Genomic DNA, 13,639 nt, shown 5'->3' on the forward strand with positions numbered 1-13,639 from the left:
GGAAGAAAAAAAAGTCCCATAAAATGTTATGGACTGAGACAGTCGCTCCTTGCTTAGAAATGAGCTGTGTTCTAATGTCTTTTAAAACATATAGCTGTCTGGTTAAGGATGATTAATAATTAGAAAATTAATGAATTATTCTTTGGTTGCCCTCTGAGTCCCCAGCTTTCAGTTCTGGCTGTGTTCATGTAAGGGGCTTTGCAAAGCAAATTCTTTGTTACCTGAGAAGATGCTGAATAATATCAGATGTTGAATAATTCATATATTATTGGAAGATAACGTTTTTACCAGGGTTGGTGAAAAGGACACATAAAATAATGATATAATCTGCTGTGGCCAATATTATATATTGGAGAATAATGATGCCTAAAAGAAAATTTTATCATTTGGATATAATTTTTGGCATTATCAATTTTTTGGTTTATTAAGTAATGTCTAATAATTTTTAGCAAGCTGGAATATTCTGCTTAAAAACTGCTTTTACTTGAAAAGGGAATGAGTAGGTTCATTTTCCCTGAAATATTTCTCAAGAAAGGATGGCCTTATGTTACTGTTAGACTCCAGGTTCAATGAGGGTTTTCTTCTTAGAAAGTATCTAATCCTGTAAATTTGTGGGTTGGTTTTGAAATTCCTAAGGAAATGGAGAAAGACCTTGCCACCATGCAAATTTGAACATGGTTCTCGAAAGAAATATTTTATAATATTTTATTCTGTAGGGAATGGTCCTTTAGCTTTTATCTCTTGGTTTGAAGTATATAAAACCTGAAACAATGTCTTTCTGAACAAAGACTTTGCTTTTTCTAAAAAAAAAAATCATTCTTTAAGAATACGTATGAAATTTTCAATTTGCAGCTTTGTTTTAAATTTTAAAAATTCCCAGGAAAAAGATGTGAGGTCATGTGACTTAAAAAACCTCACAGGTACTTATCTGAATAAATAGAAATATATGTGAATATTTATGAATACTAATGAATTATGGTTTTTTTCTTCCCTTCCTAAAGATACCTTACTTAGTAAAAGCTGGTATTCCATTTGAAACAGTACATTAAGCAGGTTTACATTTCCTGAGACTTAACACACCTTAATAACATTGAAGCTCTTCAAAAGCTTCTATTTCCCAAACTGTGAAGTCAAAGTCTTGATTTTTATAAAAGAACTACAAATGCAAACAAAACAAAATTATAAATATTTTATATTCATATTCAGTTGTACTTTTATACTCAAAAAATGTATTTTTGCTGTAAAATTTCTGAATCAGTTAATATACTTCAACAATTAACAAATGATTGGCTGGCCTTATTCATTTGTCTTTCTAACAGATGCCCTTAACATGGATACTAATGAAAATAAGATTTGGTAAAATGCATGAAACTGTCTTAAAATGAGGGAAAATGTAAACACAATTTGTTATTTTATTAACTTCAGTAAGAGCTATTTCAATGTGTTAGCGTAGCAGGTACAGTTCTTGTTTTAATTGTTACTCCTTGCTAAAAATTCTTAATAGTGCTTCAGTTGCCATTAGTTAGAATCCAAGTGCCAGGCCTGCTTAACACAGACATTATTTTGCATTATCCAAATTTGTACAGTTAGAGTTCTTGTCCAAATCCTCAATGCACTGGGCATACGCACATTAGCATTCCTCTTAAATTTCCTCAGTGTAGCTATGGCACGTGAGCTACTTCCCTTTAACGGCATTATCTGCTGTTCTCATTGCTGCTCTACTCCCTCTTTGTAGTTTCTGTATCGTTGGTATAGGCCTATTATCCACCAATGCCAAAAACTTCTGGGACCATTAATGCTGGGGGAAAAGCTCCCCTTTCTCCCAGAATAGGGAGCTACAGGTCTCCAGTTCCTCCTGAATGGGAAAATATGTTTCTATTCTTTAAAAAAACATATATATATATGTTTTCAGTAGGAAAAAATATTTACTTGCAGCGTGGGGAAAGAAGAAGGGTGAAAGAAAAATATAGTCAAATAAGAGGTCCGTTTTGAGGACTGGGTGCCCAAGAGACCCAAGCAGGCACTGCTGCTGCTTTCCTTCTGATCTTCAAATGTAAATGTCACCTTTAAGCTACTGAACAGAATCAAAAAGACCAAAGACCCTTGGGTCTAGCCCTAAGAAGCCTTTAAATTTCTCATATTCGATAGGTGTTAGTCACTTAAGAATAAAATACCAATCAATTAATACAATTGGATCACCTTCTAGTTTATTACTTCTGAGGAATTGAATATTATATGTGGATTTTGATCATAATAGACAAACAAAATTTTATGGAAAAGCAAGATAATATATGCATATATTTATTTGGTACTCAGTATTAATACAGAGGATTCTAATAAATATTTAATTCCCAAATGGTCTCTCTCTGACCTCCATACCTCTACTGCGTGAATATATTTTGATATTGATGAATTACAGGCAATGGCACCAATATATCAACTATTGTTGAAATGTATATTAAATAACTTTTTTTTTTTTAAGAGATGGGGTCTTTGTTTGTCACCCAGGCTAGATAGAGTACAGTGGTGCAATCATAGCTCACCTCAACCTTGAACTCCTGGGCTCAAGCAATCCTCCTGCCTCAGCCTCTCAAGTAGCTGGCACTGCAGACACATGCTAACTTATCCAGCTATTTTTTCAAATTTTTTTGTAGAGACAGGTGCTACTGCCCAGGCTGGTCTCAAACTCCTGGCTTCAAGTGATCCTCCTGCCTCATCCTTCCAAAGTTCTGGGATTATATGTGTGAGCCACTGCACCTGGCCTTAAATGACTTTTAAAAGTAAGTGAAAGTATTTTTTCCTGCAGAGATTGACTCAAGGATGAACTTAAGAAATGAACAGCTGAAAAAGTAACATATTAACCCAAATCAATTTTTTTCTCTATTTTTCTATTTTCTCCTCTCTGAATAGCACAATGTTTATTATTATTTAGAATGATTAAGCAGTATGTCTTTACATTAAAACTGAAAAACGTTGAATTTAATATACTATATTTTGATTAAGCAAAAATTTTCTCAACTTCTTTTTGAATGTAAATAAAATAGTTTTAAAAGTGAGCATAATTGTTTTCCAATGTCTGTTACATTTTAACAAGAAATTTTTGTTGGAGCAGATTAAAATGATACAAGTCTAACAGCAGAATTTGTTTTTACTATTTTAATCCTGCCCATGATAGAGATAATTTGAGAGTACTTGTCAAAGTATGGGGCAATACAGTTAGAAATATTTTAACATAATGAAGTTTAGTTGTATCAATAGTTATCTTTATGTCCAGGTATGAGTCCTTACAAAAATTTAAGAAGAATTCCCAGTCTGTAGACTTTATCAAAGTATAATTTATAAAGTTTTGATGTGTAGGGCTCTGTGGCATCCCAATTCCTTTAAGGAAAGAACATATACTCACATTTAATAATTCTCATTATAGCAGTACTTCTTCATGATGCTACATTCAGGAGACTGAAGGAAACACTTAGAATACAGACTACACAAACGATGATGAAAAACTATGCAATATGCACAAGGGATATGATCTGGCCTGCATCAGTACCAGATCTGTAAAGTAAGGAGTTCTTCATAGCAGCATTTTACTATGCAGCTCTTCCTGAATTAAAATTATTTTATCAAAAACTTTTTTCAAACTACAATGATCGAGAATTGTTGAAAAATAGTAACTATCTTATGTTATTCTTTATTTTTATCCCTTTTGAAGAAACATAAGATTTAATATGACTGCCATCAATAACATACTGTAACTTGATCCATCCAATAATGTTGTCACTAACAGCCAACTTTGATAAAATAACGTCAAGCAAAAAGACTACTAGCCCCATGAAATGTGTCTTTAGCCCTAAGCTAAGGAAGTTGTTTCTAATGATCTTGACACTTCTGTTAGATGAATGAAACATTATGAAAGGCTTATGCTCCTATAGAATAGAATTGATTTGGTGAGACTGAATCTAGATACAAAGTTTATTTTGTAATCTATATATAACTGATATAAATCTAGAGTGTCAAAATGGACTATTGGGGTTGGAAATGTTAGAGTATCTATACATAAAATCAATGCACCTTTCTAATAGAGCATTCATTTTCTAGGTCCACAATGCCTGCTCACATTTGTATAGTGGTTCATACATTTCAAACACCTCACACATTATTTTATCTTCACAAAAATTATATGAGCTTACTAAGTCAGTATAATTGTCCCATTTTTTAAATGATAAGGATGAGTTATAGAGGTGAAATATCTTTCTTGGAATCTGAATTTCTTATTTCCAGTCTATTCCCCTGATATGACATCATACTACTTGTAAAGGCCCATGTTCATAAAATGGTAAACCTGATTAGTTTGTTGGGGAAAAAAATTATCCCCAAAATTTTTACTGCATGTAGTATTCCTAATGTAAAAACTGATTACTTTTCTCTCAGAAACTGTCTCTGAAAACCCGCATACATACAACCTAAGATTTTACTAACAGTTAAGCAAAGCGAGAACATGGGCCTAAATCAGAACAACAGCTTCCTTAACAATACGATATAATTTCAGGCTTCTTTACTGCTATTCTGTGGAGGGTAGATTGTCATAGTAATCTCTCTAGAAAATTGAAATTGTATTTCAGTGCTTGAGCCCTGGTGTGTAAAAGTGATAAAAGCACTGTTTTTGAGATTAGAGGCAAAAGAGGTCAACTTCCTGAATTTCTTTACTCCTGACACTGGCCTGACTTTTGGTTTTTCTATTTTAGGCTCAGCTCTAGTGAAGCCCAAGCCATGCACTCAAAGACAAGCTTTTGTGCATATCACAATAGTGTAGCCATCACTCTTGTTCTTTTGAGTATTTCCTTCACTCTTTTGCTGACGCCATTACGAAAAGTGGTGCTGGCACAACCTTCAGGGCACTAAATATCCTCTCTCATGTATGTGGCTACCTTGTTCTTAAAATTTTATTTGCAAAGAAACTATTAATGATATATGGAGGGGCAATTTGTTTATAGAGTTTCTTCTTATAGATTTTGTGAATTTAGTATATTGTGAATTTAGTATATTTATATTTATATTTCGTGAATTTAGTATATTTAGTATATTCCACAAACAAACAAAAGCTACTAAAAAACAAAAGCAATCAAAGATCAGAAAATATTTTTAATGCTTGCAATGTGAACATGAAGACACATCATTATAAGACTTGTTTCTCCTCACTATTAATCATCTAATTAATTATTCTTTCATTTCTTACTTTGATAGGGTGAGCTTTCTGTGTCACTGTAATTGTGCCATCATTTTCATTTATTAATTATTAAATATAAATTTATAAGCAACAAAATCTCATCTTAATCACCTCAATGTTTTTATACTTCTAGTGCATGGTCTGTATTCTATTAAGGACAAGGTCTCAGATGTGTTATTTTCACTTTATGTTCATTTTCAATACCTCTTACAAAAATCTCCTCCAGAAGACCTACATTTACAATGAAACTGATGAAATGCTGATTATAAAAAAATTATTTGAAGACAAAATCCAGAAAAAGTACATTAAAACCAAAGATAGATTACCAAGCTAAAACCATCAAAAGCTGTCAGTTTTCACCCCATGTATAATTCTGTTGATTACTTTTTAATCTAAGATGTATTTTTTATAATGATGAATAGAAAGGATTTTATCACAAGTAGCTGAATGAGCTAAAAAAAAGCATACCTATATGCATAACATGTCATTTGTAATAAGAACATCTTTTAATATTGAAACATAATGAAATTATAAATCAGTAATAATCCACAGCATAATGAAAATTAGATGAAAAATTTAAACAAAGTTGGTTCAAAGTCATCTAAAAACCAAAAGATACTTTTGGAAATGTTTCCGTAACCTTAAACACTTAAGTTATAAAATTTCACATCTGTTAAAGAATACTTTAAACAATATTGCATGCTATTGGTGATTTTTCTTCAAAGTTCTTTAAAGGCATTTTTAATCAATTTCAATGCCAAAATAAAACACTTCAAGTAATATTTTAAAAATTACATATATACATACATAAATCTATACATAAATCTAACTTATCTTGTAAATTTGTTGCCTTTATAAAATATGGGCAAAACTGCATGAACATAATTAAAACATATCAATATGGCATTATTCTTGTAACATTTCTTTTGTTAATTAAGTAATTTTACATTTTTCACTCAGCAGGAGCCAGTTAAATTTATGGTAGAGAAGTTATATGATAACTTACTGATGCCTTCATATTTTACCTTGGTTTACATGCTCTTCAAATTATACTTGGAATGATGACAGACAATTAGATAACCACCTATTATTAATAATATTTTAGAACATCAAAAGAGAGCACTATAAAAATATATGGAAATATGGAAGCAATACATCCATTGAAGGGCAAATAGATAAAGAAAATGTGCTATATACATGCAGTGGAAGAGTATTCAGCCTTGGGGGGGGAGGAAATCCTGCCATTTGTGCTGACATGGGTGAACCTGACATTATGCAAAATGAAATAAGCTAGATACAGAAGGACAAATACCACATAATCCCACTTATATGAGGAATCTAAAATAGTCAAATTCATGGAAGCAGAGAGTTGAAGCTGGGGGAAGGAGGAAACAAGGAGATATTAGACAAAGGATACAAAGTTTTAGTTATGCAAGATGGATAAGTCCTGCAGGTCCACTGTACAGCATAGTGCCCATACTCAATAATACTGTATTGTTGCTAAGGGGGTAGATCTTATATTAAGTGTTTTTATCATAAAATACGTAAAGAGAGTGGGAGGAAAGTTTTGCAGGTGATGGATATGTTTATGGCATAGACTGTGGTGATGGTTTCATGGGTGTATACTGATCTCCAAATTCATCAAGTTGTATACGTTAAATAGGTGCAGCTTTTTGTAGGTCAATTATATCTCAATAAAATGTTTAAAATAAATATAAATATATATTTTCATATATATATATTTAGAATCACCTGTCCTACAAGTAAAATTTAAGCTCCTGGAATTTGATAAATGATGGTACAATGCAATTTTTACTTAACAGTACCCCTTAAAATAAATCAAAATTTGAATTTCAAAACAAAATGTACCTGAGTTCTATTTAATAATAACTCAGTCATTTACTGATCAATGAAAGTATATATAAAAGAAAAAACTGAAATAAAATACATGCAAAAACCACACCTTCCCTCAACGTTTTTTTCTAGGATACCCTAAAATATATAGGGTATCAGAGCTTAAGGCACATAAATCCCACTTCAGGTGCAGATGTATAGGTGTTTCTAAAGTATAGGTATAATATGCACAATTCTTCATAAATAAAAGTAATGACCTCCTATTAAGTCATTTAATCCTAAAATATACATATCTACAACAATAAAATCACAAATGTTTTAGCTGATTTTTATATTTTATCTCATGGAACAAGATGTTAAGTTCTCATTTTTCTATGTATTAAAATATTTTGTGCACTTAAAATATTACTTATTAACCTCTACTGACTTATTTTAAAGGATAATTTGTTTCTATTATCACATATTACAATCTAAAATATTTCCATTTAGAAAAGTTGTTGCATTTTGAAGTCAATGTATAAACAAATCAGACTCTATTTAGTTCCTAATAAATAAAAGATATAATAACTCTTTGGGAATACTAACGTTTAAATTTTGTGTTGCTTTTTATCGGGTAGCTGATTTTTTTCATGCATCAGTTGGTACTTTCACTCACCTTTAACGATGATATAAGCCTAATGTAAGACCAGATCAACCTTTCACTAAAAGCCACAAACAATTAAAGCACACTTACCATGTTCCAGCCAGGGTAGAGGTAGTCTGTACCAACAAATTCAAAGTAGTGAGCAAAGCCTTCCTTCAGCCACACATCTTCCCACCACACAGGAGTCACAAGGTCACCAAACCACTGCAGTAACAAAGTGAATGGGCATCAAATAAAATCAAATCTATCCTTAAACTATTTTATCTAAAATTAAATGTATTAAACTATGATTACTATAACTGGAATTCATTCCCCAATTGATTTTTGTGATCTTAAAATGTGTTGTGACAAGACTGTATTGATTTATTTGATTACTTGGGTGACATTAGTGTTTTATACATGCATTCAGCAAAAAAAAAAAAATTGATCAATGGACACAAAAAGAATATTTAACTTGGAGAAGAAAAGAATCAGGAGAAAAAAAGATGACAGCTGTCTTCAAATATTTGAAGGCTTATTATGGAGAAAAGCAAAATACTTGTTTTATGTGGCCCTACAAGGGACAAGCCAGACTAATGAATGAAAATTAGGGTTGGTAAATGTCTGCTGAAAATGCAGAAAACCCTCTAACATATGAGATGGCAGAAGATGGGAAAATACTGCCTTGTTAGGTAGTGAGCGGCTCATCACAGGAGGTGTGGAAGCATCACTCTCTAGTGGCAGAGGCAATTCAGAGATGACACTAGCTGACTGATGGAATTAAGTGTTTTTAATGCCCTCCACACCTGACTTTCCTTGATTCTATGATAGTGAGGATTAGACCAAAAAAATTCTCTCTGAGATCCATTCATAAAAAATCATATATTTTTTATTGGTGTTTTGATTAGGTCATGATGCATTACTATGAAACTCTTGCTTAATTTAGGAAAATGTTAGAGGAATTATTTTTTCTTAAAAAAAAAAATACATTACATGCCAGAAGCTATCCTTAAGAATTGAGATTCAATGACAAAAGTTAGATAATGTCCCTTCTCATGCAGCTGACTTTTTATTGTGGAGGGAGGGGGAATAAGGTGAGGCAGACAGTAAAAAATAAATAAATAAACAAATGTACAACACGATTTCAGATCCTAATCAAGTGTTATAGAAATGGGGGGAGGGACTGCATTAGACTGTAAAAGCAAAAATGTTCTCTCTAAGCAGGTAACATTTGAGCTCAGACTTTAATGATCCAGCCATGAGAAAAAGCCCTGGGCAAAAAGATTTCAGGCAGATGTAAGTAACCCTTACTGGGAAGACTGTAAGTGGGAATGAGCCGTTTAAGAAACAGACCTGTGTGGCTGGAACACAGCAGACCAGGCGGAGGGAAGTGTGAAAGAGTCCAGAAGGACAGACAAGTGCCACACCATGTACAGCTTTAGGAGCCCCGTAACTAGCTTGGTGACTGAGAGTTTCAACTGTAATAATAAAGTATCTCTTCCTCAAGGGGACCTCTCATTGAAATGCAAATAAAAGATAGTTCCAAATACATTGATAATCACAAAAAATATTTACAAGTTTTAATATTCTTTGCCAAAAATGCTTGTTTCTCCTTCAAATTGAAAACCTGTCTTCAGAATGGTAACAACAAATAGGTGGGGAGGGAGGGTAACATAGAAATTAATTTTGCAATGATGGTAGAAATTATTAAGTGTTGTTCCTAGCTCCTGGTTCATTCCCTCATAGAAAGTGGTCTACCTATACTAAGTTACAATAAGAAAGTAACTTAGAGTATGAAACAAATGAAACCCAGTTCTCTGAACAATTAATTATACATTATCAATGTGCTTTCATTTCAACAGAACTATATATCTAACTTGTCATTTATAGAAATGTTCGGAAGGAAACTGCTTTTGCCTCAAAGAGTTGTAGGTTTAGGTGGAAACCGTCCCCTTTGGCACAGAAGTGAAGCCCTGGTTGTCTCTGCAATGGATGCTTTTAAGTCTCTAGGTAAAAAACACATGCCCAACCTGGCCAGCATGACAGGTACAAAACATCTTACAAGGTGTCTGCAAAAAACTTGACATTTAGGTAAACGGTCTTATGACCTGGATCAATTCATTTATTAGCATTTAACAGTGGCAGCATTTTCCACATCGTTCTTTCTTCAGTTTTTCTGGCTTTTAAAAACGTTTTGGGTTTATAATATATTGAAATCATACTGTATTACAATGAGATTTCTGGTGTTTTAAGTTAAAAACTATCCATAGTTACTAGTAACCTGGACAGGTATTGCTTTCTATTAGCATGAACATCTATTTCCAGTGACTTTTTTTTTTTTCACTAAAATCAAGATTCAGAAAGGCATGCAAAATCTCTCTTATACCTCCCACTCATTGTAAGGAAGTGCATAAAATCAAAATGAAATTAATTTTGTCTTATCTTCACTACAAAGTTGGCTAATTTACATATGAATTTCTAAACATGCCAAGACAAAAAATATCAATCATTTGAGAACAAAGAGTCTATGGCTGAGTTAGGGAAAGACTTCCTAAGTGTCTATGTGATGGGAAAAGGGGAATAACAAATTGATTTCAGCAAAAGAAAATTTTGACACGTACACAAAACTGAGCTACATCTTGCAGCAATGCAATAAATCATTGCCATCACTGCACTTACCATACATACACACTAATAATCACAGGAAACTAAAGCAAGGTTGATAACAGCAACTGGATAGGGGCTCCAAAGGGCTGCTGGTGGCAGTGCCACCTGACTCCGCAACTAAACGGAATAACAGTTGCTTACTCAATATGATTGGTGTGTTTGTTTTTGTGTGTGCTGTCATCTGAGAAAAATAGCATATCTTCCAAAAAGAGCTACACATAGTGTTCCATATAAAATTAAAACTTAATTGGGAGGATAATAATTTAGCTCTTAATCTAGATACCTGAAATTATTCTACATTCTCAAGAGCTTGCACATTATACTTACACCTGATCCTTTTTCTCATACCTGGTGACATATCTCATGAACAATGACCATGGTGACATCCAGCAAATAAGAAATAGATGAAACACTGGGATCCAGCAGTATTCTTTGTTCCACAAAAATACTTAGTCCCCAGTTCTCCATAGCAGCATACGGATGCTTAGGCACAGCTAAAAGATCTAGAAATAGAATAAAACAGTTCCAAAGTCTTTAACAAAGAAACCAGATTCTAAATTTATAACCTAAATAAGTCCAGAAATCCTAATTATAAGGAATACTTGCTTTTTCTTAGGTTTTTTTTTTTTTTAAATTAAACTACCTGCCATTTCTGCATGACAGCGATATATAGGCTATTACCGTAAATGCCGGCCATCTTGCTCATCACAGTTCATTTTCAGGCCCAGTGCTATAGGTGGTTGGAAGTGTCAACACCATTATTGACAGGCCTATCCTAATAAATTTCATAAAGTCAAGGAAACCAAATGCAGCAGGACTCCACACAGCCAAAGAAATTATGCCTCCTAATGAAAATGTATTCAGCTCAATGCAGTAAATACTATAGTCTTACTTGTACCTCAATATTTTCCAAGAGAAAACATTTTATATCAGTTTTAAAATGTGTTGTCATTTCTCTAGTTGCTTAAATTCTAGCATATTTTTTCAGTTCTGTTAAACATACAATGTTACATGTAAATATACCTTATAGAGAAAGCTGTGGTCATGGATGTAGTCGCAAAAGGACTATGAGGGGACACACAGGCTTTGGTCTGGCCCTGCCACCATCAGCTAGATATGTGACATCAGTAAATCACTTAATTTCTTGAGATCTCACCTATAAAATAAGGTTATTGGCCTTAATTATCCCCCAAATACCTTCCAGCTCCAAAAATCTATGACTAGATTGTTTTAAGATCTGTGCTTATTTTAAAAGTTCACAAAGGTATTATCAACTTCTGGGTTACAGTGACATAACAAAAAATTCTTGCTTTGATGTGCTCACTCTGCTCTAGACACAGCAATGATAGATAAAATATTAAAAGGGAAAACTGAAAAACATCTCCAGGCTCAAAAATAAACCTCTCCATGGACCAGAAATGCAAAGTGGTGATTGTATGTGAAGCCACAGGCCTGCTGGGGTCTGGCTCCAGAAGCAGGCAGTGGCAGCTGGGAATTGGCTATCACAGATCCTGCCAGAGCCAAGAGGAACTAAGCCAAGCTGACTACTTGGTGCCAGGGGTTGAGGTAAGGCACACATGCTCATCAAAGGAGGCTGAAGCTGAAAATAGCTGGTGTTTGTTGCTTCCTGGGAAAGCTAGCAAGTAGCAGGGTGGGGATTTGAACCCAGCATCCTGGCTTCAGTGCCTGTGCTCTTAATCACAATGCCATACTTAGTGCTCATGGTCTCTGACTCGGAAGTTCCAATTCTCAATGTAAACCCTGGAGCAATTCCCTAAGGTGCAATGGAAAATTGTAAACAATGTTCACTGTAGTATTGAGTATTGTTTGTAAGAGTGAAAAGGGAAAACTAAATGTCTTTCAGCAAGATAATGGACAAAGAAACTGTGACATAGTTATATAAAGGAATATTACACAGCAATCTAAATGATCTCACCACTATATTCTAACACTACATGCAGCAACCTGGATGATCTGAGAAACATGACATTGAGGAAACAAGTAAGTTTTCAAATGACCCATATCATATATGACTTAAAAACAAGCAAAATAATACCATGTGTTGTAACTGGACACTCATTCATGAACATACACAGAGAGATAGTAATAGTAAAATCCACACACATGCATATAGCAATGATAAATACTAAACTCAGTATCATGTTTGCTTCAGGGAAGGAAGGAGGGGAAAGGGATGAAAGGCAGTCACATAGGAATTTAATAGTAATGTTTTTAATATTATTAATTTAATATTAATTTTTTAAAGTTGGTGATGGGTACATGGGTACTGGTTATAATATTATTGATTCTTTTCTGTATGTTTTAAATATTTCATGATAAGAAAAAGAATAAAATTTATCAAGTCTTATAATATGATTGATTTTCATTTATTCCTGACTTCAACAAATATCTTCTCAACATTGGTTGTGCTTGTAAGTCTGAAATCCATATTAAAATTAGTCAAATATTATCCCTATATTCCACTACATTTTAGACTAAGAATGAGGGCATGATAGCTATAACACAATAGAGAAAATCATAAGTTACGAATAAAGTGTTTGGAAGAGAGAAAAAACAAATCTGGTTAGGGAGATTCTTGAAAGAAATGCTATTTAAGTTGGACTTCCAAAGGAGTTCAACAGGCAGACAGAGGTAATCTATGAATTTATATACACAACAAATACTCATTGAGTGTCTCCTTTACTCAATATACTCAGTATAGGCATTGTTTTGCTCTGTCCTTCAAGCTCCTTGCTTTCTGCCATCATGGTACTTATGTGCATACGTGCACAAAGTCAATTAACCAGTAATAAATGAGTGAAAGAAATTTACTAAATGATAAATGCTACAAAGATAATATCACAGTATAAGATGTGATGGATTGCTGTGGTGTGTGGGTGTAGCATGGTCAAGGCAGGCCTTCCGAAGGTAATCACATCTCACCTGAGATGTGAAGAATGGCAGAAGCCTAGCTTGTTTGATGCTCTGTAGGAGTGTAGTCTAAGATGAGACAACAAAAGCAAAGGCCCTAAGATGGAAATGAGACAAGTATGTCGGATAAACAGAAGAGGTGGGTGTGGCTGAAGCATATAAAGGGGAGGAATATTTGTCAGAGAACTGGTACAAATTGCAAATATATAACAAATAGATATTCTTCTACATAAGATTTTAACTTAAGACCTCACCTAAATATGAACAAACCAGACAACAGAACCAGAATATGTCAATCTTGCCTGTCCCCAGTAGATGGCAACAGCAGTAGCAGGTCTGGT

The 13,639-nt window shown here is 33.5% G+C and overlaps 1 protein-coding gene across 1 annotated transcript in view; it reads right to left on the minus strand.

Annotated features, from left to right (window-relative positions):
• TRHDE (thyrotropin releasing hormone degrading enzyme) overlaps positions 1-13,639 on the minus strand; it is a 363,340-nt gene that overhangs the window by 164,734 nt on the left and 184,967 nt on the right. The window contains exons 4-5 of the mRNA XM_045555234.1: positions 10,716-10,870; positions 7,812-7,925 (exon numbers count right to left, since the gene is read on the minus strand). Coding sequence (XP_045411190.1) covers positions 7,812-7,925; positions 10,716-10,870 — 269 coding nt within the window. The remainder of the gene's footprint in view (positions 1-7,811; positions 7,926-10,715; positions 10,871-13,639) is intronic.

Source organism: Lemur catta, chromosome 6 (genome assembly GCF_020740605.2).
Source record: "Lemur catta isolate mLemCat1 chromosome 6, mLemCat1.pri, whole genome shotgun sequence".
In the NCBI taxonomy this organism is placed as follows: domain Eukaryota; kingdom Metazoa; phylum Chordata; class Mammalia; order Primates; family Lemuridae; genus Lemur; species Lemur catta.